Source organism: Sus scrofa, chromosome 15 (genome assembly GCF_054392235.1).
Source record: "Sus scrofa isolate SSC_HxYL_T2T_F1_AM1 chromosome 15, Sscrofa_HxYL_maternal_Yorkshire_Landrace_v2.0, whole genome shotgun sequence".
Taxonomy (NCBI): domain Eukaryota; kingdom Metazoa; phylum Chordata; class Mammalia; order Artiodactyla; family Suidae; genus Sus; species Sus scrofa.
The window spans coordinates 120,261,696-120,289,500 of NC_139397.1; the positions used below are offsets into that span (position 1 = coordinate 120,261,696).

At 41.3% G+C, this 27,805-nt stretch overlaps 1 protein-coding gene, 1 long non-coding RNA gene and 2 other non-coding genes across 14 annotated transcripts in view; 3 read left to right on the plus strand and 1 right to left on the minus strand.

Annotated features, from left to right (window-relative positions):
• Positions 1 to 356: 356 nt before the first annotated feature.
• LOC102166561 (uncharacterized) lies at positions 357 to 8,143 on the minus strand. Of its 2 annotated transcripts, none has more exons than XR_014828941.1 (3): positions 8,048 to 8,143; positions 7,128 to 7,216; positions 357 to 1,854 (listed from the first exon to the last, which is right to left on the minus strand). It is a non-coding gene; the product is annotated as an uncharacterized LOC102166561 (long non-coding RNA). The 2 variants fall into 2 exon arrangements; XR_308179.4 differs by lacking the exon at positions 357 to 1,854 and adding an exon at positions 2,288 to 2,425.
• Positions 8,144 to 8,242: 99 nt separating this feature from the next.
• NOP58 (NOP58 ribonucleoprotein) overlaps positions 8,243 to 27,805 on the plus strand; it is a 35,084-nt gene continuing 15,521 nt past the window's right edge. For 2 of the 10 annotated variants that reach the window (XM_084998413.1, XM_021075924.2), the window contains exons 1-8: positions 8,243 to 8,503; positions 13,764 to 13,840; positions 17,156 to 17,208; positions 17,348 to 17,531; positions 21,362 to 21,483; positions 23,780 to 23,916; positions 25,941 to 26,005; positions 27,452 to 27,586. In XM_084998413.1, coding sequence (XP_084854539.1) covers positions 21,376 to 21,483; positions 23,780 to 23,916; positions 25,941 to 26,005; positions 27,452 to 27,586 — 445 coding nt within the window. In that variant the 5' untranslated portion in view covers positions 8,243 to 8,503; positions 13,764 to 13,840; positions 17,156 to 17,208; positions 17,348 to 17,531; positions 21,362 to 21,375. The remainder of the gene's footprint in view (positions 8,504 to 13,763; positions 13,841 to 17,155; positions 17,209 to 17,347; positions 17,532 to 21,361; positions 21,484 to 23,779; positions 23,917 to 25,940; positions 26,006 to 27,451; positions 27,587 to 27,805) is intronic. The other 8 variants (XM_084998412.1, XM_021075923.2, XM_021075921.2 and 5 more) reach the window with 4 other exon arrangements.
• LOC146396089 (small nucleolar RNA SNORD70) lies at positions 15,238 to 15,326 on the plus strand. The gene has a single exon (XR_014830641.1). It is a non-coding gene; the product is annotated as a small nucleolar RNA SNORD70 (small nucleolar RNA).
• Positions 17,304 to 17,390, plus strand: LOC146396090 (small nucleolar RNA SNORD70). Its single transcript, XR_014830640.1, has one exon. It is a non-coding gene; the product is annotated as a small nucleolar RNA SNORD70 (small nucleolar RNA).

Consider the following 27,805-nt stretch of genomic DNA (forward strand, 5'->3'; position numbering starts at 1 on the left):
CATTATCACTGAGCCATAACAGGAACTCCAAAAAAGTGAAGTGTTTGTTTTTTTTTTTTCCTTCATTTTTGGCTGCCCTGAAGCATATGGCCAGGTCGCAGTCTTGACCTAAGCCAAAGTTGCGGCAACACAGGATCCTTAGTCCACTGTGCCCAGCCAGGGTGGAACCATTGTCCCAGCACTCCCAACACTGAACCAATCCCATTGGCCACAGTGGGAGCTCCTGAAGGCTTTTTACTCTTTCGTTTTGTCTTTTTAGGGCTGCACCAGCAGCACAGGTGTTACCGGAAAGATGTTACAAGAATCTGGGTTCTTGTTCATGGAGCCAAAGGATGAATTTTGCAAACACGCAGGCAGCAAGAAAGCAAAAGTCTTTATTAGAGAAAGGCAGATAGCTCCCAGCACAGACACTGCGAGGGAGAGGAAGATTTCCCACACACTAACTTTCTAAGGAGGTGTTATCTCTTAAAGACAGGGGTACCAACATGGGGTCCTGCTATCAGTCCTGCTCCCTGTTGGCCTTGCCCAGCACCTATACTGGGCCTTGTCCAATAGGGGCTTAGAGTCAGGATATACTCCATAGGCTTTATGGTCCTTTTGTTCTTCTTTCCCTTAGACTTAGAGTTGCCATTCTTTACATTCCTTTTCTAGCAGCCAAATGTGTAGATCAGAGGTTAATGTCCACAGATGTACTTTCAGTAGTTAATCTTCCAACAAGCAAGGGCTGTTTATCTTGATTTGTTTTTACAAATTTAAAACCGTGGACATTAATCAGGGAATATATGGAAGCCCGTGTTCCTACACTAACTACCAGAATTATTCCGCCTCAATCCCCCCTCTAAAGTTGGAGACTCTAACTGCAGGGTGAGGGGTAAAGACCGCTCTGACTGCTTCCTGCTGACAAGGGGCTTTGTTAGGGGAAAGGAGTTAGGTCTCCACTCATGGGACGGTCAAGCGGGCTTTGATATATCGCACTGGGTTCCCCTTCTATTACCATCTGAAATCTAATAGCTTCTAATCAGGATTCGATGAAGCAGGAAATACAATTAATTATACTGGGTCCAAATAAGAGAATCAAGATCACAATGATGAGGAGCTCCCTTCATGGCTCAGTGGTTAACAAACCCAACTAGATCCATGAGGATTCAGGTTTGATCCCTGCTCTCATTCAGTGGGTTAAGGATCCAGCATTACCATGAGCTGTGGTGTAGGTCAAAGATGCATCTCAGATCTGCCATTGCTGTGGCTGTGGTATAGGCCAGCAGCTATAGCTCTGATTCATCCCCTAGCCTGGGAACTTCCATATGCCTCAGGTGCAGCCCTAAAAAGAGAAAGAAAGAAAAAAAAAAAAAAGACCACATGATGATTGCGATTGTTGTAAACAAACATTTCCACCAGGAAGAGGATGTTAACCAGTTCTGGAGGGTAGTGCCAAAAGCTGGAGTTGGACAGGACAACTTATTTGCTGTCCAGAGATCTTGTGGGGAATCAGTCCCATTCTGATGTAGGAATTCACATACTTGCAAGCAGTTGTTTCCCTATGTGGAATCCTTCTACAAACGACATAGGTAATGCTCTGCAGACACAGCAGTCTGATTGATTCTGGAAGTAGGCATAGGAGTGAGCCCAGGAGACAAAACATTTCCCTGTACCCACTGTAAGGAAGTGGAAGAATCCTCCATGGCAAAGGAGAGAAAAGCAATTACACTGACCACTCGTTTCATTCTGATTGTTCCCTTGTTTGTTGGAAGGGTTCCTTGATTTCCTCCAGAGGGTTGCATTGGTATTCAGGGGAGTTTTCCTCGGTAGTTGAGGGTGGGGCATCTTCTTTCTCCAGGTTCCAGGCTTTGGTTCCTGTGTGGTGAATCCAATCCAAGATTGTGCTGCAACCTCAACAGCGGTAGAGGAGGAAAGGTTGACAGTGCAGGGTCCTTCCCAGATAGGCTCCAGTGAAGGAGAATTGTTGGGGAGGGACTTACTAATACTATATCCCCTGAGTGATAAAGAGGTTTCTCACTTTCTTTCCTCTGATCTAGACTGTTTTTCAAATTCGAAAGCTGTTGTTGAACAACGGCTAGATTGCTCATATACTTCGTAAGTTCAGCCGTCTGCTGATCAAGCAGGAGATCATTTCTAAGAGAGGGCCGTCCATATAATATTTCAAATGGACTAAGCCCCTGACTCCTAGGAGTTTCCCTAATCTGTATTAAGGCCAAGGAAAGGAGGGATTACCAGGGAAGATGAGTTTCCTGTGATAGTTTTTGTAGGCGACGTTTCATCAAGTCATGTTTTTTCCACTTTTCCTGATACGTGTGGTCTCCAAGCACAGTGCAAATGATATTTTATTCCTAAAGCTTGGGACACTCCCTGGGTTCCGGCTGCCTTAAAGGCCGATCCGTTGTCACTCTGAATTCCCTGTGGCAAGCTGAAATGGGGGAAATCTCATGAATTAGTGTTTTAGTGACCTTCTTGGCTTGCTCAGTCTGACAGGGGAAGGCCTCTACCCACCCAGTAAAGGTATCTACCCACACTAACAGATACTGACATCCTTTTGACTTAGGCATATGAGTAAAGTCTATTTGCCACTCCTCCCCTGGATATTTTTCAGACTGCTGTAAACCGGGGGGGGGGGGGGGTTGACTGGTATCTTTGTGGTATTCTTTTGACATAGCTCACATCCCTTAACTATTTGACTCACAGTCTTTAATAGCCCTTTTCCTTTAAACAGGTTTCTAGCTGATAAGTGTTCTCAATTCCCAAATGGAAGGTTTGGTGTAAAGTCTTAAGGACCTTCCATTGGACACTAGAGGGCAACACCAGTTTATAATCTGTAGTCTGTAGCCAGCATGAGGGGAGTAAAGTGTTCCAGAGAGAGAGACTATTGGAGTTCCTCAGGGGAGTAAGTGGGTTTAATCCCACTTGGGATCCCTTCCCAGAAGAGAGGGGCTTGTACATTATAAGGTTGACAAGCAGCCTTTTTTTTTTTTTTTCTTCTGTCTTTTTAGGGCCGGATCCACAGTGTATGGAGGTTCCCAGGCTAGGAGGAGTTGTTGAATCAGAGCTATAGCCACCTGCCTACAGCACAGCCACAGCAACACGGGATCCGAGCCACATCTGCAACCTATGCCACATCTCATGGCAATGCCGGATCCTTGACCCACTGAGCAAGGCCAGGATTTGAACCTGCGTCCTCATGGATGCCAGTCAGATTAGTATCCGCTAAGCCACAACGGGGAACTCCACTAGCAGCCTTTCTAGCTTGTCGATCTGCTCTTTGATTTCCCTCAGCTGTCTCAGAGGCATCTTTTTGGTGTTCTCGACAATGAATTATGGCAACCTCTTGAAGCAGTCTGATGGCATCTAGGAGGTGCATAATTTCTTGAAAATATTTAATAGGACTTCCGTCTGAGGTCTGAAATTCCCATTCCTTCCAAATGGCTACATAGGCATGGAGGACCAGATATGCATATTTGGAGTCAGTGTAAACATTTATCCTTTTCCTGACCCAAATTCCAATGCTCAGTTAATGCTGTTAGTTCTGCTAATTGAGCACTTCTTCCTGGCCTCGAAGGCCCACTCTCCAGGGTCTCATACAGAGTTACAACTATATACCCCTCCTTGTGTCCTCCTTTTTCAATAAAGGACCTGCCGTCCATAAACATAGTGAGGTCAGGATTAGGTAAGTGCTGATCTTTTAAATCCTCCCTTGCTGCATAATTGGCTGCAAAGATTTGGTGACAGTCATGCCTGACTTTCTGATCTAGTGAGTCAAGAAGAAAAGTTGCAGGATTTAAAGTTGAACAGGTCCTCAGTTGTGTTACAGGTCCTTCTAATAGCAGGGTTTGATATTCGAGGGGCCGATTGTTTAAGAGACAATGTCCACCCTTGGAGCTTAGAATACCTGCTAGATCATGAGAGGTATAGATAGTTGGACTGCTGATAATTTAATGGCCTTGAAAGTTAGTAGGGCCACTGAGGCTACTACTGGTAGGCAGTGTGGCCAACCTTGGGTTACTGAGTCCAACTCTTTACTTAAATACACTACAGGTTGTTGAGATTCTGCCTTTGGTTGGGTTAATACCCCTAGAGCTACTCCAGATCTTTCCATTACAAAGAGATTAAAAAGATGTCCTGTTAGTAAGCTAAGAGCTAGAGCCTGAAGAAGAGCCCATTGAAGTGCCTTAACGGCTTTTTTGTCTTTGGGTTCCCATTGTAGGATTTGGGTACTGGATTGTTGTGCTTCCTTTAGCATTTTATACATTGGGCATGCTAACTCTCCATAGCCAGGAATCCATATCCTGCAGTATCCAGTAATGCCCAGGAATCCCTGAAGTTGTCTAACAGTACTGGGAAGTGGGTACTGCAGGATAAGTCTGATCCTTTCCTCTCTTAAAGCTCTAATCCCTTGTGATAGCTTTAAACCCAGATATTTAACTTCAGGTTGACAAATCTGAGCTTTGGATTTTGATACCTTATAGCCATATCACGCTAAGAAGTTAGGGAGATCACGAGAAGTCACCTTACATTGTTCCTTGGTATCAACACAAAGAAGAATGTCATCAAAGTATTGAATAATTTTGACAGGCTTGGAAGCCTTAAAGTTTGTCAAGTCTCTGGCTAATGCTTCGCCAAAAAATGAGGGCTGTCTCTAAATCCCTGAGGCAAGACAGTCCAAGTTAATTGTGTGGACTAGTCAGAGGGATCCTCAAAGGCAAATAAGAATGGCGAGGCCTTAGCCAAGGGAATGCAAAAAAAAAGAAAAAGAAAAAAGGCATCAAAATAGGTTTTGATTTTTAAGAGTTATTTACACCAGTTGAGCGTTCATTGCTCCTCCTATCCTTCCTCCAACGGCCCGGACTTCTGGGTCAATATTTACTTCCATCAGAGGCAGGCATAAGCCTTGATCTGGTTCCACTGTCATGTGGATTGAGGCTTTAACCTTTGACAAGGTATCTCTTCCTAAAAGTGGAGTTGGACTCTCTGGAACAATCAGAAAGGCATAAGAGAAGAAAACAGACTCCCAGTCACAACTAAAAGGTTACATAGAATTTTGTAAACGGCTTGCCAGAAACACCATGAATAATAGCAGATGTACTTGAAGGGGACCCAGGGTTGGAGAGGAGGATCAAAAAGGTGGCTCCCATACCCACAAGGAAGTTGATAGGCTGTCCTCCTACATTCAGAGTCACCTGGGGCTCCTGGGTAGTGATAAGGACAGGAGACAATATGGAAAGCCCTGGGTCCCATCAGTCTTGATCCTGGGCCTGAGGAGTCAACCTCAGAGAGAGTGCAAGCCTTGGGGCCTTCCCCTTTAAAGAGTCCCTCTTTTCCACAGAGGAAACAGGCTCTGGACTTGGGTCTTTGCCCTAGTCCTTTTGCCTTGAAAACTCCCAGGTTGACTCCTTGTAGAGCCTTAACTAGAGCCTCAGCCTTTTCTTTGTCTCTCCTCTTTTCCTTTGGCTCTTCCTGGTCCTGATTATAATACAGCTGACTTGCTATTCTGAGGAGGTACTCTGGATACTGATCAGGGGCAAAAGCCAATTTCTGGAGCTTCCTCCATATATCTGGTGCCGATTGAATTATGAATTTATTCTTAAGAATTTTTTGGCCCTCCAGTGATTCTGGGTGCATTGGTGTATGCTTCCTCAATCCCTCTCTGAGCCTTTCTAAGAAGGCCAATGGACTCTCTTATTCCCCTTGACAGACCTCCAATAGTTTAGAGTAGTTAACAGGCTTCACTCATGCTGCTTTAAGGCCTTCAACTATACAAGTGATAAAATGGTTCCTATGCTAATTTCTTTGTCTCCCTCATAAGTAGACCAATTGGGATTGCTCACAGGAACTGCCTGACCTCCTGTAGGAATCATGTTAGCTCCTCTTCTGATTTACTCCTGGCATTTATAACATACCACTCATCTCCCCGGCCTTGAGCATATTCATTCTAAAACTTTATTCTTTTCATTTGTAGTCAATGTCTGGTTCAGCAATAACATGATGTCCCTCCGGGTCAACTTGAAAGATTGCGTGAGACCCTGAAAGACCTCTGTGTATCTATGTGGATCGTCAGTAAATTTTCTCAAATCTGCTTTACAATGGGATGGACTTGTAATTTAAGGGGTATTCTCTAAGCTTATAAAACTGGATTATGAGGACCTTTATCCATATAGCCCTTAGATCTTCTTCCCACAGTGTAAGGGGCCTCCCTGTGTCTTGTCCTCTTAGGGATGCCACTAAAAGATGGATTTCCATTAAAAACTGGACTCTGGCCACTCAGCTAACATTGCTCACTGTGATATGCTGCTTCCTGATATGCTGTAAAAAATAGGGAAGATGGAGGTGAGTCTCGTAAGGGGGTAGGGACGGCTACTTTAAACCCTCCCTCACCTTTTAAGAAGTCACAAAAACAGGAGTTCCCATCATGGCGCATTGGTTAACGAATCCGACTAGGAACCATGAGGTTGCGGGTTCGGTCCCTGCCCTTGCTCAGTGGGTTAACAATCTGGCGTTGCCGTGAGCTGTGGTGTAGGTCGCAGACGTGGCTCAGATCCCGTGTTGCTATGGCTCTGGCGTAGGCCGGTGGCTACAGCTCCGATTAGACCCCTAGCCTGGGAACTCCATATGCCGTGAGAGCGGCCCAAAGAAATAGCAAAAAGACGAAAAAAAAAAAAAAGTCTCAAAAACAGTATTTTTGTTTATGACAGGTCTTTTGAAAATTGCTAATCCTCAGGAATAAAGTAACTTGTGGTTTCCAAAATGCTTTACAAAGGCTAGAGTATATAGAGGGAGGAGTACCCAGGGTGGGAGAAGGGGAAGGCCACGTTGTAAAGTTTGCCTTGTGACTTGCTTCAGCCGTCTTTGGCCGTCTCCCTCGTGGGACATCCCGTTTGGTGCCTCTCAGCATATGGCAAGTCCATGTAAACCCCCGACTGGGACTCCTGGTCTGACTGGGCTCAGAAGGTCTGCCTTATAGCCATATGAGGTCACTCAGGGGCTTAAATGGAAACTTGGATCAGGACTCCACACTGGCTTTGTGTCCATGACACGTCTCAGGCACACACATTCATTCTCCTTTCAAGAGGCAAATAGGAACTGAACAAAGTAGAAAGCAAAATCACAAGCTTGCTTACCTTATGAGTGCTGGTGTATCAGATCTTGGACAGGCCCCGGAAAGATGTTACCGGAATCCCAGTTCTTGTTCACGGAGCTGAAGAATGAACTTTGTGAACACACAGGCAGCAAGAAAGCAAAAGTCTTTATTAGAGAAAGGCAGATAGCTCCCAGCACAGACACTGCGAGGGAGAGGAAGATTTCCCACACACTAACTTTCTAAGGAGGTGTTATCTCTTAAAGACAGGGGTACCAACATGGGGTCCTGCTATCAGTCCTGCTCCCTGTTGGCCTTGCCCAGCACCTATACTGGGCCTTGTCCAATAGGGGCTTAGAGTCAGGATATACTCCATAGGCTTTATGGTCCTTTTGTTCTTCTTTCCCTTAGACTTAGAGTTGCCATTCTTTACATTCCTTTTCTAGCAGCCAAATGTGTAGATCAGAGGTTAATGTCCACAGATGTACTTTCAGTAGTTAATCTTCCAACAAGCAAGGGCTGTTTATCTTGATTTGTTTTTACAAATTTAAAACCGTGGACATTAATCAGGGAATATATGGAAGCCCGTGTTCCTACACTAACTATTGGAATTATTATTCTGCCTCACAAGTTCCCAGGCTAGGCGTTGAAACGGAGCTGCAGCTACCAGCCTAGCCACTGCATCATGGGATCCCAGCTGCATCTGCAACCTACAAGCCCCCAGCTTGCCGCAATGCTGGCTCCTTAACCCACTGAGCAAGGCCAGGGATCGAACTGCCGCTTCATGGATGCTAGTTATGTTCTTAACCTGCTGAGCCCCAAGAGGAACTCCCTGAAGGTTTTGTTTATTTTTGTTTTTAATTTCTTTTTTTGGCAGACCTACAGCAGGTGGAATTTCCCAAGCCAGGGATCGAACATGCGTTACAGCGGCGACCCAAGCCACAGCAGTGAACAAGACCGTACCCGTAACCCGTAGCCACCACCATTCTCCAAAGCAGGACAGTTTTCCCTTTCAGATTTTTCTGAGCTTGAGCAAATAAAACCGCGGTTGCGCTCTACGAAATCTCGCGATATTTTTACGGTCCTTTGTGGCGGGAACAAAACGGAAGCCAGGGCGACTCTGCTGCGCGTCATCTGTCGGAAGTGAAGTCACGTCCCAGAAGCCTTGGGGAAGGAGAAGCGCCGGGACGCTTTCTGCATGTAGTCAGGTGTGGAACGTTTTTGCAACGTGGTCTGGCTCTTTGCCGGACGGCGTGCGCCCAAGTGCTTGGCCAGCCGCGGCCTTGCGGGCCTTGAGGGCCTACAAATTTGGTCTTTTTTTCACTGGTTTAAGATCTCGTGTCACGCCACTCGGCGCCCTGACCCGGCTTCACCATGTTGGTGCTGTTTGAAACGTCCGTCGGCTACGCCATCTTTAAGGTAGGTGGGAGCCATTGGAGGGGGATGGCGGGTGTTGGGCAGGGGAGGAGAGGGAAAGACCTAAGGGGAGGACGACAGCGCTCATGTTCTCGTGGGTGCTTTTCTGCCCCCCTGGTCCGAAAGGAAGGGCCTGGAAGGTTTGGGCCTGGAAGGCGCCTATTTCGGTGAACACGTGGCGGCGTTGTTTGGGCCTCCCGGTTCTGTAAGGGGATTTGGCCCAGTTAGAGAGGTGGGCAGGTGCCGTATTAGAATTTTACAGGTTATGATAAAGAGTTTGGATTTTGTTGAGTGATTTGAGGAGTAATTGGGAGACTTTAACGGAGGAGTAAACTGATTTAACTTTATTAATGAAGTTGCTTTGCTGTGTGTGAAGTGGATTGGCGGGACGGGGTGCAAGAAAGGAAGCAAGGATATTTTTGCGTTAATCTAGACAAGATGAAGTTACTTGGATTAAGGTTTGTGTGGGTGGAAAGAAGTATTGGGAGAAAATTAGAAGGTAGAACTGATGGGATTGGCTGAGGGATAAAAGAATGTGAGTTTGGGGTTTAAGTGGGTGTGGTGGTAGGGAGAAGATTTAGGGATCTGGGAGGGTTACTAAAGTGTTACATTTTGGGCCGTTTTCAGCGTTTGATGTCTGTTAGACATGGAAATGCAGTGGTCATTTCAAGTTTGAAGCCCAGGGGAGAAATCTGAGCTGAAAATTTGAGTTTTGCTTATTTTAATTGGGAAAGTTTAAAATTAACTTCATCAAGGAGTTCCCGTCTTGGCCCGACTTAGGATCCATGAGGATGTGGGTTCGATCCCTGACCTCACTTAGTGGGTTAAGGATCCCTCGTTGCAGTAAACTGTGGTGTAGGTCAGCTGCCACAGTTCCAATTGGACCCCTAGCCTGGGAACCTCCATATGCCACGATTGCGGCCCTAAAAGACCATAAATAAATAAACAAATAAAATTGACTTCATCAGCAAGGAAATAATTGAATAAATAATTGAACAATGTGACTATCGTTTAGTAGGGTGCCATTGAGATGTTAAGAGAATGAGGTAAATTGAGTGGTATCCTGGTGCTCTACAAACATAGTAATGAAAAGCATATTTTTCATATGTACTGACAAGGTAAAAAATGCTAGATAAAATATGGTATGATTCTAGGCATCAATCAAAAAAACTGATATGGGTGCAGAGAGTGTGGAATGGTACCAAAACGTCGATTTGGTGCAGTTTTTCATTTTATTTTCCAAGTTTCTCTTTGGCATTTGAAAATACCATTTGCATATTACATTAAGTACTTGTTTTAAGAAAACCAATAAAGGAGTTCCCTTGTGACCTAGTGGTTAGGATTTGGAGCTTCCCGCTGTGGTCTGGTTCAGCGCCTGCTCTAGGAACTGAGATTCCATACTAATCCATTGCATGCTGCAGCCAAAAAAAGTGGGAAAAAAAACAGTAAGATAATTTAAAACCAAAAGCTGATATTTCTTATCTTTCCTCTCATTAGATTTGTCTGAATGCATTATTAGCAATTTTAAGGGACTTTAAAGGTCCATAGAGCCCAGGAATAGGTCCTTTAGGCTTTTCCCCATCTTTTTGCAATCTTCTCCAAGGTCTCAGCATTTTGCTCATGCCCCCCAAATTCTCATAGCCATTATAGTGTGTGGGTGTCTGGATGAGTTTCATCTAAATCGATGTTACAACAAACATCCTTAACTGGATGCTAAGGGGCGGGGGAGGTGTAAATGCACTCTCCACTGCTTGAATCCAACGGTGGGAAGGAACTGGCTTAGCAACTGTGTGGTTTCTAGACCCTGGGTCATAAAGTATAAAGTCATATGAGGAATTACTACTGATTTCTATTAATATAGAGTATCCTCCGTAAAAATAAGTCCTGGGTATTCTGTTGCAGTGTTTTGTTTTGTTTTGTTTTGTTTTCCTTTTTTTGTGCTTTTTTAAGGGCCACACCCGAAGTATATGGAAGTTCCCAGGCTAGGGGGGGTGAGTTGGAGCCACAGCCATAGCAACGTGGGATCCCAGACGAGTCTGCAACCTGAACCGCAGCTCTTGGCAAGACCGGATCCTTAATCCACTGAGCAGGGCCAGGGATTGAAACTAGTCCTCATGGATACTAATTAGGTTTGTTACTACTGATTCACAATGGGAACTCCTTCTATTGCAGTTTTTGATTTTACTTAAATTACTATTGAAAATTGTCAAATTGTAATTTATTTTTTATGTAACCTAATTGAGAAATAACCAAAGGCTTGTGAATATTCTGAAATATTGTTTCATTTATAAATACTTGGAATTAGTAGCAGTTATTTTTTTATTTCATGGCTGCACTGGCAGCATATGGAAGTTCTTGGGCCAGGGATTGAGCCCGAAACACTGCTGCAATCTACGACACAGCAAAGTGAGATCCTTTAACCCACTGCACCAAGCTGGGGATGGAACCCTGCACCTCCACAGCAACCCAAGTCTTTGCAGTCAGATTCTTAACCCACTGGGCTATGGTGGGAACTACAGTAGCAGTTATTGATTCTTTCTGAATAAAATTGACATACAGAATATTCTAAAATAAGTTGAACAAGTTTGAAAGAATTACTAAAAGTAAATTGTACACCTTAAAGGTGTGAATATTCTCTGAAACATGTGTGTAGATGTTCAGTACATGGTTATTAGCTCCGGTCCCCTTAATCTTTCAAAGCTGGGGTATAAATTTATATGGACTGCATAAAATTCATGCTTGAATAGAATGCTCTAAGAAAGTTTTCTTCAGGAATTCCCCTTGTGGCAGTGGGTTAAGAATCTTACTGAAGGAGTTCTCATTGTGGCGCAGTGGAAATGAATCCAACTAGGAACCATGAGGTTTTGGGTTTGATCCCTGGCCTCGCTCAGTAGGTTAAGGATCCAGCATTGCTGCGAGCTGTGGTGTAGGTCGCAGATGCAGCTTGGATCTGGCGTTGCTGTGGCTCTGGTAGGCGAGTGGCTACAGCTCCGGTTCGACCCCTAGCCTGGGAACCTCCATATGCCTTGGGTTCGGCCCTAAAAAGGAAAAAAAAAAAAAAAATGGAAAAAAAAAAATCTTACTGCAGCTCAGGTTCAGTCCCCAGGCCAGAAACTTCTATATGCCTCAGGTGTGGTGATTTAAAAAAGAAAAAAAATTTTCCAAACTCAGTTTGCAATAAGGAATACATTTTATATCATGACCCAGTATATCCATATATATACACACTGTGGTTCATGAAGGGTTAAAAACTCAAGATTGTTGCTCATTAACAAAGTTACATACAAATGCAGAGACAATACCTAAAATAATTATTTCTGGCGTATTGCAGAAACTCTTTAGGACTGTGTCTCTCATGTCACCTGGCTACAGAATAAGAATAAACTTTCTTCAGCCTTACTCATCCTAGACCTTTTGTGGCTGTGGTGCCCAGTGTAGTAGCCAGTAGCCACATAAAGCTATTTAACACTTGAAATGTGGCTAGTAAAGCTGAGGAGATGGATTTTTATTTATTTATTTATTTGCTTTTTAGGGCTGCATCCTCAGCATATGGAGGTTCCCAGGCTAGGGGTCGAATCGGTGCTGTAGCTGCCGGCTTAGGCCACAGCCACAGCATTGCAGGATCAGAGCCACTTCTGCGACCTACACCACAGCTCATGGCAACACCAGATCCTCAACCCACTGAGTGAGACCAGGGATTGAACCCACATCCTCATGGATGTGGTTTGTTAACCACTGAGCCATGACAGGAACTCCAAGGAAGAGATTTTTAATGTGAATACCAAAGTTCATATATAACATGATTATTAAAAAGCCAAAAAAAAAAATGAAACAGGAGTTCCTTGTCGCTCAGTGGATTAAGGATCTGGTGTTGTAGCTGCTTTACAGCTACGGGGTGGGTTCCATCCCAGGACTGGGAACTTCTGCATACTGCGGATGTGGGCCCCCCCCCCCCCCCAGAAAATAATTAAAAAGTAAAAATTTGAGACAGATGTATAATAGAAAATGTAGGGGGTTTGGGGGGGCTTGGGGTTTAAGGTTTTTTTCTGCCGTACCTGCAGCAAATGGAAGTTTCCAGGCTAGGGATTGAATCAGAGCTGTAGCTGCTGGCCTACACCACAGCTCATGGCAATGCTGGATCCTTAACCCAGGAATGGAACTAGTTAGATTTGTTAACCCCATGGATGCTAGTTAGATTCCTTAACCACTGAACCTCTCTGGGAACTCCTGTTTCTAATTTTATTTTAATGTTCTTTTCAATGTGTTGTGCATGAATGGGAACATTATGAGCCAAGGTTTTGTTTGCCATAACAAAATCTTTGGAGATCTTTGGTCATGGATTAACATGATTTCATTACATTTCCTCTGTTACTTTAAGAATACTGATAATATCTCTTAAATACACCAATTTTGTTATCCATGTTATTTTCAAAAATACTTACAAAACTTTTTTTCAACTAGAAAAATGAACTTTACTCATGAATCATATCCCCTGTTTGCTGCATATCTTCTCAACAATCAGTGAACTTTGTGTATGCTTAACCACATTCTTAGTAAACTATTTCCAAAAATCACAACTATTCTGTGAATTTCCTTTGACAAAAAAAAAAAAAAAAAAACAAAAAACCTTTGAATTAAAGTTTCATTGCATTCGTGAGATGTGACGGAATGTCTTTGGATTCTAAAATTCTCATGACATCCAAAACAGAACTATTTAGTAGCCTTTAATTTCTAATACTAAGCAGCGTGCTTTCCAATTATTTACTGCCTCATTACTCTTTGCTTTTTATGGCTGCACCTGTGGCATATGGAGGGTCCCAGGCTACGGGTCAAATCTGAGTTACAGCTGCCCACCTATGCCATAGCCACAGCAATACAGGATCCAAGCTGCATCTGCTACCTACACCACAGCTCACAGCAATGCCAGGATCCTTAACCCACTGAGCAAGGCCAGGGATCGAACAAACCTGCGTCCTCATGGATGCTACTCAGATTCATTTTAGCTGAGCTAGGACAGGAACTCCCCAAAAATATGGTTTTAACAAATTCCCAATTAGGTATGGATTCCATCCAGTTATTCAGTGGGATACTTGAGCTATTAGTTTGACCAAAAATTTATGCCAGGTAAGAAAACTGGTTATTTCAAAGAGAAAAATTAACTTACTTCATCCTCATTTTGCATGTACACTTGTACTTTAAGAGTCTAGCTATTTATGCCTAAGCTGTGTGATTTAAAGAAAATTATTTTAAATATCTATTGCAGGTTTTGAATGAGAAGAAACTTCAAGAGGTTGATAGTTTGTGGAAAGAATTTGAAACTCCAGAAAAAGCAAATAAAGTGTAAGTCATGTCAAAACTAAGAACTTAAGCAGTTAACATTTAGAGGTTTTTGGGGTTTTTTTGTTTGTTTGTTTTGTGTTTGTAGGGCCCCCCCAATTCATGTAATATATTCGTAACTTTCTGTTTTGAACTCTATTTCAGGAATAATACTGGTATGAGCCTAATTGTTAGATTCCTTATTTGGAGGGTAGGCCATCTCCAGTAACTTGTATTGATTGCAGAGTAGATTGGACAGCACCCCAGGATTACTATTTTGTAAGATATTTGAAAGCATCAATTAATTGTGAATTAGGTATAAATTTCTGTTAAAAGTCATTTTCAAAGCATAGGCTGCTAATTGTCTTAAAAATCTCTAAGTTGGTGGTATTCAGATATTTTTTAGCTTGATTCATAGTTTATTCATTCTTTTTTCAGGGCTGTACCTGTGGCATATGGTGGTTTCCTGGCTAGGGGTCCAATTGGAGCTACAGCTGCCGGCCTACACCACAGCAATGCTAAATCCAAGCCACGTCTGAGACCCACACCACAGCTCACAGCAACGCCAGATCCTTAACCCACTGGGCAAGGCCAGGGATCAAACCCACAACCTCATGGTTCCTAGTCGGATTCGTTTCTGCTGCACCATGATGGGAACTCCAGTTTATTCATTCTTTATGACTTACTTTTCCTCTTTCCCTCTGAAGTAGTAAATAACTAGGTAGTAAGTCCTAGAGAGGCATGTCTGTGTACCCCAAGGTCTCTGGACAAGAAAATAGAGTATGCCCTTGATGTCCAACTTAAGAAATGAAGGGTGAGAGAGAGAGAGCTGGCTTTTCATCAAGGTAGAATCGGGAAGGCTATTTCACCATCTGTGAATCATTTACCTTGTGAAATAGCCCATTTGGTGAGTGTGGTCCTAGGAAGGACTGGACTGGTCCCTTGATTATGTCCTCAGATGCCAAAGGGCATTTGAGAATTCATCTGCTAATGCTAGTATAAACTCACTAGGATAAAAGGAAAATACTTAAGCTTGCTAAAAAGTGTTGAGCCCAACACTTCAATTCATGATAAACAATTAGAGAAACATGATATATTAGAAAATCGTGCTTCAGAGTAATTTGAATAGTGTGATTTCATTTTTGCAGATGTTATATACCTGTATATGCATTTATGCAAGTGTAGAGAGATGTGGGCAAATGCCACTTCAGAAGAGTAGAGGTGGGGGCTAGGTGAGATGGAATAAGATGAAATTATTACTTTTTGTATTAAAATGTACTTTTAAGGTAACACCAGGATGTTTTCTGACCAGTAAGAAAGCTTTCCTTAAGATAACACTATTTTAGACACAGTGGAAGGCTAGTTTTCCTTTTTAAAAGGAAACTACTAAAGGTATGCTTCAATAGTCTGAGTTAACCTGATTCATTGTTGTCGATGATGTATTCTTGTTGGAACTGAATTTATGTGATCTAATTCAAGTATTCGTCACTACCACTGAGACAACAATGGATTAACTTTGTGTATTTGTTTTGATATAAAATAATGTTGCCCTGTACATAAGTGAATGCAGAAGAAGAAGGTAAAATCAGGGTAACAAGAATTGGATCTAACAAATACTTTTTTTTTTAATTAAGTGTAATTGATTTACAATTTTGTGCCAATTTCTGCTGTATAGCAAAGTGATTCCGTTAACGTGTGTGTTTGTGTGTGTGTGTGTGTGCACATATACATTCTTTTTCTTTTTGTCTTTTTTTTTTTTTTTTTTTTTTTTTTGTCTTTTTTTTTAGGGCTGTACTCACGGCATATGGAGGTCCCCAGACTAGGGGTCGGGTCAGAGCTATAACTGCCGGCCTACACCACAGCCACAGCAACGCCAGATCCAAGCCACATCTTCGACGTAACCACAGTTCACACCAACGCCGGATCCGTAACTCACTGAGCAAGGCCAGGGATTGAACCCACAACCTCATGGTTCCTAGTCGGATTGTTTCCACTGTACCACAATGGGAACTCCCTACACACTCTTTTTCTTATATTATTTTCCATCATGATCTGTCCCAGGAGATTGGTATAGTTCCCTGTAGTATATTGTAGGACTTTATTGTTTATTCATTGCATATGTAATAGTTTGCATCTTCTAACCCCAAATTCCTCAGCTATCTCACTCCTTCCCCCTTCCTCCTCGTAAACCACAAGTCTGGCTCTACATCTGTGGGTCTTCTGTTTTGTAAATAGGTTCATTAGTGCCATATTTTAGATTCCACATATAAGTGATAATGTTGTTTGTCTTGCTATTTCTAACCTCACTTAGTATGATAATCTCTAGTTGTACATTTAGCTTCTTCTTTTTATGTTTGCACCCATGGCATGTGGAAGTTCCCAGGCCAGGGATTAAATCTGTACAGCAGTTGCAACCTATGGATTTTTTTAACCCACTTTGCCTCTGCAGCAGCACAAGGCACTTCAGTCAAATCTTAACCCATTGCACCACAGTGGGAACTCTTTAACAGTTAACTATTTTTTAATGGCACTTGTGCTAAATGGACAAATCAGTGTCGTGAGATTCTTGACTCAGGAAGGACTGTTAGACGTTTTCTTTTTTTCTTTTTTTTTTTTTTGTCTTTTGTCTTTTGTCTGTTGTTGTTGTTGTTGTTGTTATTTCTTGGGCCACTCCCGCGGCATATGGAGGTTCCCAGGCTAGGGGTCCAATCAGAACTACAGCTGCCGGCCTACGCCAGAGCCACAGCAACGCGGGATCCGAGCTGCATCTGTGACCTTCACCACAGCTCACGGCAACGCCGGATCGTTAACCCACTGAGCAAGGGCAGGGACCGAACCCGCAACCTCATGGTTCCTAGTCGGATTCGTTAACCACTGCGCCACGACGGGAACTCCTTAACAGTTAACTATTTTTTAATGGCACTTGTGCTAAATGGACAAATCAGTGTCGTGAGATTCTTGACTCAGGAAGGACTGTTAGACGTTTTCTTAAGCCTCTTCTATGCCATATAGTAGAAGGTATCTGTCCAGCTTTAAGCAGCAAAGGTTATGTTAAAGCTTAAACATCTTTCCTGTGGTTTAGATGTGATAGCAAATCTCTTTGCTGTTCCAACTTTACTTCAAAGCTACAACCTCTGTAATAGTTCAGACATTACTATCCTAACATTTACAGAAATTGGTCATTTTATGAAGAATATCTAATTTTGCACTGATGTCCAGTGATAGGAAAGTTTCTTTTATTGGTATATGCTTTGGAGATAGTCCAATACGTCTTTTCCTTAATATGTGGCGTTTGCAAAAACCATTGTATCCCTGTAACATTTTTTTTCTTAATTCTAGTGTAAAGCTGAAACATTTTGAGAAATTTCAGGATACAGCAGAAGCATTGGCAGGTAAAGTCAAAGACAAGCTTTTTTGTTTTTTAAATATTGATGATTTGTTATCCTTATTAAAAGATGGTTTTCTTCAGTTGCCTGAGTTAACCTTATTCAATGTTGTCAATGATGCATTCTTTTTGAAACTGAATTTAAGTGATCTAATTCAAATTCGTCACTACCACTGAGACAACATTGAGTTAGCTTTTTTCACTATAGGGCTGGTTTCCCTGCCCACCCCCATGAGAGGTGAGACGTGGTTAAGTTGATCACCCTGTGGAAACCAACAGCATAATGCTGAAGCACACAGTTCAGTAAAAGCTGTTCTACAAGGGACCAAGGTAATGTGGTCAAGTACATAGCTCTCTGATCATTTTAATCCAAGGCTAAAGTTGAGAATAGTCAGGAGTTGAAATAATAATAAAGCAGCTCTCTAGGAATATAAGAAAACTAATAGAATGTGTTGGGGGTGGGAGTATGGGTTTGAGAAGTACAAAGACTAGAGAGGCGTAAGTTTATCTAAAAGGAACATGAGGAGTTGCCGATGTGGCACAGCAGAAACGAATCTGACTAGGAACCATGATGTTTGGGGTTCAATCCCTGGCCTCACTTAGTGGGTTAAGGATCCGGTGTTGCCATGAACTGTAGTGTAGGTCGCAGATGAGGCTCGGATCTGGCGTTGCTGTGGCTGTGGTATAGGCCGGCAGTTGTAGCTCCAATTCAACCCCTAGCTTGGGAACCTCCATGTGCCAAGGGTGCAGCCCTAAAAAGCAAATAAAGAAATAAATGGAACATGATTTTTTATGATTTAGAAAAGTGGATGACTGTTATCCCTCAACTAGTTCTATTGATGAGACAGCAGACCTAGAGAACAAGGTTTTACTAACTAGGCTTCGCTTTAGTAGTACTTGGTCTTATAAGGTTCTTTTAGTGTTAGGAAAAATGAGAAGATCAGATACAAAACACTAACCATGAATTTTTCAGCTGCTTAACTTCTGTATCTTAAATCAGCCAATTACTTGGTGATATAATTTGAAAATGAAGGACCGTAAGGAAGAATATGGCTTAAAATTAAGCCGTAAAATTAGACAGCCCGAATAATTTTGTCATCCCACAGGAGAAGTGTGTATTTCTCTTATACAGCCAAAATTAGGACTCTGATTGAATGTGAGAATATTAATGGGCTACCTCAACCTTGGCAGAGGGATGAGCTAAAGGAGTAGCCAACAATAGGGCCAATTTTTTTTAATTTTTAAAAATAGTTCTAGGTCTGCATCCATCAAGTAATTAAAGCCTCATAGAATCATTAAGTACAAATATGGTGATTTTTGCCTAGAAAATGTTTTAAGAGATAGTTCTCTTCCAGAGTCCCGTTGTCGCACAGTGGAAATGAATCTGACTAGTATACATCAAGATGCGGTTTTGCTCAGTGGGTCGATGGTCTGGTATTGCCGTGAGCTGTGGTATAGGTTGCAGACTCGGCTCAGATCCTTCATTGCTGTGGCTATGGTGTAGGTTGGCAGCTGTAGCTCAAATTTGAGACGCCTAGCATGGGAACTTGCATATGCCACCTGTACAGACCTAAAAAAACAAAAAAGAAAGAAGTAAGTTCTGTTTGTCACAGCTTTAAAAATAACTATGGGTAGAATTTTGGTAAAATACCGAGCAAAATTGGATTAGCTCTTCTCCAACTCTGGGGAGCATTATTCTCATAGATTGTATTAACAGCCAATATATTGGTCATGTAATGATTGTCACATTTTGTACTCATCATTTCAAAATTGTTATTTAAACCATTAAAAAAATTCTCTGAGATGGATAGTATTATCACTATTTTATAGATGATAAAAACTGAGGCATTTAAAATTAACCCCTGACTCTCTTAATCTAAATTCATGAGAGTAGAGATCCATAATTCCAGCACATAAATATTTTTGGATAAATGAATGAAAGTAGTGAGCTCTGTTAGTAATCTAGTCATAGCAACCAACAATGCTTTTTCTATCTATTTTTAGCAGGAAGTTGAACATCACCTTAATATGAAGAGAACAAAGTCCTTCCTGGGAGTTTACTTCTCACTCCCTGTTGTAAGGCAGTTGTGACACGTAGAACCAAAACTGAGTGGTTGTACATGTCAGGGTATGCATTTAAAACCCCATAGCCTGAGAAAGAACCTGGAGTGTGATGTCGCTTTATATTGATCTCAGTAGATAAAATGTGTCATTTGCATGGCAAGATTTATTTTTACTCTTGGTCAGACTTTGACGTTTCAAGTCATAAATAACCACAGTAAAATTTGGGCTCAGCCTCAATTTGGATGAAATGGGGAGACTGCTAAGGGACGCTGAAAAGTGGTTAGTAGAGAAGAGAAAAGACTCAGCTTCCCCTTCTCCCTATTACCTTCTCTGTATACCTTCTTTTTAAAATATATAATATGAAGACTAATTAACAAGCTTTTTGATAAAGGGAAGGTAAATATTTGTGAATGTTAGAGTAGATCTAATGTAGATATTTTTTACTTTTTTTGTTTTTTCTTCTTTGGCCATCCCAAGGCATATGGAGTCCCCAGCCTGGGATCACATCTGAGCCGCAGTTGCAGCAAAGCCATATCCTTCAATCTGCTGGGCATTGAACCTACATTCTGGCACTGCTCAAATACCACCAATCCTGTTGCACCACAGCAGGAACTCCAATTTTTTCCTTTTGAAGAAGTTTTACTTAAATAAAGGAGAATCCTAGGTTAGAGTGTGAAAGTAAATGATGGAGAAGATTGAACGTTAGAAGGACATGAATGAAGTTTTTTAATTAGATTAAAAACTTGTAAGAAAAAATTAATTATTATAGAAAGGTAAATTGGAAAGGAGTCAGTGTTGTATAATGTGTGAAATGTTAGAACTTAACAAAAGTTGCTTGAATCTTAGCTGCTTAGAGTGTGGAGACGTGTGTGATAGCCAGATAGTTTTTGTCCTCACCATTCATCTTCCAGATGATACATGGACTTGGAATTCAAATGAAGGGAAATTTGGTCAGGAGGAAAGAGCAAATACCTGGCTGATTAAGCACAAACTGCCTGGCCTTAGAAACTGACAAACTTCCTGCCAGGCATATTTTAAGTTCAGTCAAGACATAGATACTAGCTGAGGTATTAGTATTAGTATTAATAAGTTCATGTGGGTCCAAAGGGTCTAATAAATATAAGTCTAAGGAAGGGTGAAAGTTTATTAGCACATTTAAAGCTTGCCAGAAATGGAAGCAGTTCCCCTATCAGATAGTCTGCTTTCAGTAGTAAGTACTCAATCACCATAGGTTAAAAGTAGAGGCCTGGTGACAACTCATCTGGGTCAAGGATTAGCAAAGATAAGACCTCCACTCAGACATGTTTACACTATGGCGGAAACTTCAAAATGAATACACTTCTTTTTACAAAGTCTGCCAAGATTTTATGGTATTTCACAACCCAGAGCATCAGGCCAGTTGGTCTGTAAATGACATAGAGTGAATCTAATTGTCATTCTAAAATAGATTGTTTCTAGCAACTTATAATTCTAGTTCAGAAGGATCATATGACATAGAGAAAGGAGTGCTAGATCTGCTGTAACTCCTGGTTCTGCAGTAGAAATTAGGGTGGCAAGATCAGATCAGATTGTGAAATTTGTAACTTCTGGAATATTTTTATATTTCATTTCAGAAGTAATATTAAATTCAGTTCTTTTGAAAATTGGGATGGATTTTTGTTTTTTGCTTTATTTATACGAATTTAAATAAAAACTTGTTTCTTAAATTTGAGTTAACTTTTTTTTTTTTTGGCCACACCCACAGCATATAGAAATTCCTACACCAGGGATCACACCTGCATCACAGAAGTTCCAGTTGTGGTTCAGCTGGTTATAAACCCAGCTAGTATCCATGAGGATACAGGTTCATCCCAGACCTTGCTCACTGGGTTAAGATTCCAGTGTTTCTTCGAGCTGTGGTATAGGCCAACAGCCGCAGTTCCGAATTAACCTCTAGCCTGGGAACTTCCATATGCTGCAGGTGTGGTCCTAAAGAGAAGAAAATCCCCAAATCATAGCAGCAACCCAAGCCACTGCAGTGACAACACTGGATCCTTAAGCCACTGTGCCACAAGGGAACTCCTGAGTTAACTCTGTTTTTCTTCTTCCTAAAAAAGCATTCACGGCTCTGATGGAGGGCAAAATCAATAAGCAGCTCAAGAAAGTTCTGAAGAAAATAGTTAAAGAAGCCCATGAACCCCTGGCTGTAGCTGATGCTAAACTAGGAGGGGTCATAAAGGTAAAGCTATAATTTTCTCTTACGCCTGCTAAGCAGAGCTCACCATACAGCATAGTGACTACAAAGCCTACCTAGCCTTTGGTTCTAAGTTATCAGACTTGAATAACTTGATCTTTTTTCCCTCTAGGCTACATAATAATTGCTTCCAATATGACTATCAGTACTAAGGATATATAAGTGATGCTTCAGAAGGATAACACTGTATGAATATCTTGACATACATATTTTTGTTGAGAAACATTTTTTTCTTTCAATATAAATGGTGACGTGACATTTCTATTTTAGTATATGGGTTTTTTAGAAAATACTAGTAGTAGGTAAAGTTGCTAGAAATTAAAGTGAGAATGGAGAGAAAAACTAGGTAGGCTCCCAGACATGAAAGGCAAAACATTTTAGGAGCCAGATGTGCTGGTTTCAGCAGTTGCAGTAGTTATTACAGTGCAAACACATGAATATACGTCTTTTTTAAAAACATATAGTTGATTTACAGTCCTTTCATTTTTGAAGTAAGGATTACATTGCATGTAGGTGTTTGAAAACAGGGAAGTGTGGAAGAGATTTGAGGGGTTTTTTCCAAGGTAGGGTTGTGAAATAAGTTCATTTAAATAGATTATTTCTAATACTGTCCTGTGATGATGTTTTATATGATATCAATCTGTCTTTATCCTGTGAAGTGCCCATTAAATCTTAGTTTATATTTTTCTGCTAAAAACATTAATTTTTAGCATTATAAACTTACATGGAAAGGTACATGGGAGGGCATATATTGCTGATTGGTGAGATTATAAATGTCTTTAATTTTTGCTTTTTAGTTTCTCCATTTGAAAGTTTTACATTGTGTATCTCTTGTATACATACTATAAATTTTTTTTTCCTGATATATGCAACATAGGAGTTCCTTGGTGGCCTGGCAGGTTAAGAATCTGGCCCCACTGCTATTGCACAAAAGACTTCTGTATACAGTGGGTGTGGCAAACAAAAAACCTGTGTGTGTGTGTGTGTGTGTGTGTGTATAATATGCAACATACACTATTTTGCATGCTTCTCATTTGCATTTGATGAAAGTGAACTGTGTAGATTTGTGTGTGACCTACAAATACACTGCCAAGTCAAAAAATGAGGCGTGCAGAATAGAATTCATCCTATTTCTATTGATTTATGTATGTGTGTACACATACGTATTAACATTACTGTGTATTTGGAAGTACTTAGAGGACCCTAATAGTAGGGAAAGGAAATGTTTTTAAAAGAAGCTAAATAATGTAAAGCAGTAAAAGATTACTCACACCAACATAAAAAAACCACCAGGTTAAATTGTAATTTATCTATTTAAGCCTTTTCTTTCTTTCTTTCTTTCTTTCTTTCTTTCTTTCTCTCTCTCTGTTTCTCTGTCTCTCTGTCTCTCTTTCTTTCTCTCTGTCTCTCTTTCTTTCTCTCTGTCTCTCTCTGTCTCTCTCTGTCTCTCTCTCTCTCTCTCTCTCTCTCCACATCTGTACCATGCAGAGGTTCAGAGGCCAGGAATTGAACTTGCACCACAGCAGTGACCCCAGAAGGTCTAGTGACAATGCCAGATCCTTAACCAGCTGTGCCACCAAGGAACGCCAGACTGTGGCTTGCTTTTTTTGTCTTTTTAGTGCCACATCTGTGGCACATGGAAGTTCAAAGCTGGAGATCAAATCTGAGCTGCAGGTGCTGACCTACACCACAGCCGCAGCAATGCCACATTATTGACACATTGAACAAGGCCAGGGATCCAACCTGCATTTTCATGGATACTAGTCAGGTTCATTACCACTGAGCCATGATGGGAACTCCCAGTCTGTGGCTTTTTTTTTTCTCTTTTTTTTAAGGGCCGCACCTGCAGCATATGGAGGTTCCCAGGCTAGGGGTCTAATCAGAGCTGTAGCTGCCAGCCTACTCCAGAACCACAGCAACACCACATCTGAGCCTCGTCTTTGACCTACACCACAGCTCACTGCAACGCTGCATCCTTAACCCACTGACCGAGGCTAGGGATCAGACCTGAAACTTCATGGTTGCTAGTTGGATTTGTTTTCACTGCCTCATGATGGGAACTCCATAGTCTGTGGCTTTTAATTCATGTACAAAGGCAGCCTTCCTGGAGGCTTATACCAATTTCGACTTCCACCAACGGTATTATATTCAAGTATTCCTCTCACAAACGAACTAGAAACTGTTATGGAATGGAGAAAACATATTTAAATCAATGCTATTTTAACATTTATATGATTTTAGGAAATTTATTTCTTTAATACAAATGTTCTTGTTCTTGTAGGAAAAACTAAATCTCAGTTGTATCCATAGTCCTGTTGTTAATGAGCTTATGAGAGGAATCCGGTCACAGATGGATGGATTAATCCCTGGTGTAGAGCCACGTGAAATGGCAGCTATGTGTCTTGGGTTGGCACACAGGTAAGTTTTTTTGGGTTTTTTTGGTTTTTTTTTTTTTTTTTTTGTCTTTTGTCTTTTGTCTTTTTAGGACCACACCTGCAGCATATGGAGGTTCCCAGGCTAGGGGTCGAATTGGAGCTGTAGCTTCCGGCCTACACCACAGCCACAGCAACGCTGGATCCTTAACCCACTGAGCAAGGCTAGGGATTGAACCCACAACCTCATGGTTCCTAGTCGGATTTGTTTCTGCTGCACCACGACAGTAGCTCCTTAATTTAAAAAAAAAAAAAATTTTTTTTTTTTTAGATTTTTAAATTTTTATTTAGTAAGCGGGTTTGGGGTTTTTCTTCTGTTTTTTGTAGGTTTTTGTTTGTTGTTGATAGGCCTCACCCATGGCGTGCGGAAGTTTGCAGGCCAGGGGTCAAACCCATGCCACAGCAATGGCGACACTGGACCTTTACCACACTGAACCACCAGGGAACTCCAATAAATAACACTGATTGAGACATATTACAAATATTAACTTAATCCTCAGGGATTTTAAGAGGAAGTTAGTGATAGTATCCTCTTTTAACAGATGAGGAAATTGATGCCCAGGGTCAGTATAGTTGGTAAGTGATGAAGCCATGATCTGAACCCAGGTAGTTTGGCTCCATTGTATGAACTTTAAATCTCATAAGCATTTTCTAGCTCTCTCATTAGATGGCACACTTCCTGGGCTTCTTTTATCTTTATTATTATTAAAGTATAGTTGATTTACAATGTTCTGTCAATTTCTGCTGTACAGCAAAGTGAACCAATCATATACACACACACACACACACACACACTTTTTCTCATATTATCTTCTATCATGTTCTATCACAAGTAAAGATCCAGGTTGTCACTGTAGCAACTCAGGTCACTGCTATGGCACAGGTTCTATCCCTGGCCTGGGAACTTCCACATGCCACAGACAGCCAGATAAAGCAAAGGAAAGATTTTTTTTTTTTTTTTTTTTTTTTTTTTTTTTTTTTTTTTGTCTTTTTGCCTTTTCTTCAGCCGCTCCCGCAACATACAGAGGTTCCCAGGCTAGGGGTCCAATCAGAGCTATAGCTGCTGGCCTGCACCACAGCCGCAGCAACTCGGGATCTGAGCCACGTCTGCAACCTACACCACAGCTCACAGCAACGCCGGATCCTTAACCCACTAAGAAAGGCCAGGGATCAAACCCGCAACCTCCTGGTTCCTAGTCGGATTCGTTAACCACTGTGCCACGACAGGAACTCCAAAAGGAAAGATTCTTATGGTCAGTGTTACTCCTTTCAAGTGTTAGGTAGTGCTCTAGTTGTTCTTACCTGGTGGTATAAAGCATTAAATGTGCTGCAGAAATCATACATGAACCATATGATTTGGACTACACAGCATTATTTGTCATCTGTAAGTTAATTCATGTTACAGAAATGGAGGTTATAGCAGGAATCGGGGGGAGCAGTGCCTGAAGCATGCAAAAGTTCCTGGGCCAGGTATCAAACCCACTCCACAGCAGTGACATCAGATCCCTTAAGTGCTAGGCCACAAGGGAGTTCCTTATTTTCTTTTAAATGTGTATTTTTGGATCTTAAATATTCTTTGTCTTTTTGCCTTTTCTTGAGCCGCTCCCACGGCATATGGAGGTTCCCAGGCTAGACGTCTAATCAGAGCTGTAGCCGCTGGCCTACGCCACAGCCACAGCAACACAGGATCTGAGCTGCGTCTGCAACCGACACTACAGCTCACGGCAATGCTGGATCCTTAACCCACTAAGCAAGGCCAGGGATCGAACCCACAACTTTATGGTTCCTAGTCAGATTTGTTAACCACTGCGCCACAACGGGAACTCCATGGATCTTTCATATTCTTGTTTAGCTGATTTTCCCATTTAGAAAAAAGAAATTAATGTGGTTCAACAAAAGGGGTTTGGGTAAGTTGTTTTTTTTTTTTTTTTTTTTTTTTTTTAAGATGTTAACAAAATCCTTCCCCTTGATGCTATTTTAGTAATTTGTAATTTTCCCCCCTTTCCCCAGCTTGTCCCGATACAGATTGAAATTTAGTGCTGATAAAGTGGACACAATGATTGTTCAGGCAATTTGTAAGTATTGTACATGTGAAATCTAATCTGTTTTTCTCCTCTTCATAGTTTTTGCCTACTATTAAAATTCTGTCTTTTATGATTCTGTTTGAGGAAGAAGAATGATTAACTAGAACTGTTGGTAAAGTAAAAAGTAAATAAATTGGAAAATGCAGAATAGAAAAAGGAATAAATATAATTTAAGTAGTTGTGATAATGTGACGTACATTGTTAATGTAAACTGTTATTTTCTTTTTTTTTTTTTTTTTTTTTTTTTTTTTTTTTTGTCTTTTTGCCATTTCTTGGACTGCTCTCTCAGCATATGGAGGTTCCCAGGCTACGGGTCTAATCAGAGCTATAGCTGCCAGCCTACACCATAGCTACAGTAACTCAGGATCCGAGCTGCGTCTGCAACCTACACCACAGCTCACAGCAACGCTGGATCCCTAACCCACTGAGCAAGGCCAGGGATCGAACCCGCAACCTCATGGTTCCTAGTTGGATTCGTTTACCGCTGAGCCACGAAGGGAACTCTCTCGTTATTTTCTACATAAATGATAAACCCATTAAATGGGAACTGTGTTGTGCTATATTGTGCTTTTTTCTTTTGGCTTTATATATAATAGGTCATTCTCTGATGTCATTTGGTGATTTGGGGACATCAAAGCCATAACAATTTCTAACTAAAAATCCCTTTAGGGAGTTCCTGTTGTAGCTCAGTGGTTAACGAAATCCACCTAGGAACCATGAGGTTGCGGGTTCGATCCCTGGCCTCGCTCAGTGGATTAAGGATCTGGCGTTGCCATGAGCTGTGGTGTAGGTTGCAGGCGCAGGTGGGATCAGGCGTTGCTGTGGTTATGGCGTAGGCCAGTGGCTGCAGCTCCAATTTAACCCCTAGCCTGGGAACCTCCATATGCCACAAGAGCAGACATTTAAAATATATATACATTAAAATCCCTTTAAACAGCAGTATTCTGGGTGTATATGTATCTAAAGGATTGAAAGCAGATACTCAGGTACTTAGGATTCACAGGAATCAAAAGGTGGAAACAATTCAAATACCTATTAAAGTTGAATGGATAAACAAAATATGGTGGATACATACAATGGAATATTATTCATCCATAAGAATTTCTGATACATGCTACAATATAGGTGATTTTTGAAAACATGCTAGGTGAAATAAGCCACACACACAAGTATGATTCTACTTAGGAGATACTTTATTCTGACTTCATAGAGATAGAGCCAGAGATAATGGGGGTAGGGGGATGAAGAGTTCTTTAATTAGTGGACACAGTTTCAGTTTGTAAGAGTTCTATAAATGGTTAGTGGTGGTGGTTTCACAGCATGCTGAATGAACTTTATGCCATTGAAATGTACACTTTACAGTGGTTAAAATGGTAAATTTATGTATATTTTCTCACTTTGTTTTTAATAATTTTTTTTTCTTTCATCCTTCTGCAGCCCTGTTAGATGACTTAGATAAAGAACTGAACAACTACATTATGCGGTGTAGAGAATGGTATGGCTGGCATTTCCCTGAATTAGGAAAAATTATTTCAGATAATTTGACATACTGCAAGTGTTTACAGAAAGTTGGTGAGTAACTTTATCCTTTAAGGCATTGAAAACAGTGATTCATATAAATGTTCTGTATTTGACTTACAATGTTTTTGTTTTGTTTCATTTTTTTTTTTTCTTAAATATCCTAGAGTTTTTTATGTCTTATATGTTTTGGGAGTGTAGCCATATTAATACTTGTTAGATTTCAGAAACAAAATTAACTTTGACTTTCATTTCAATGGCCTGTACAACAGA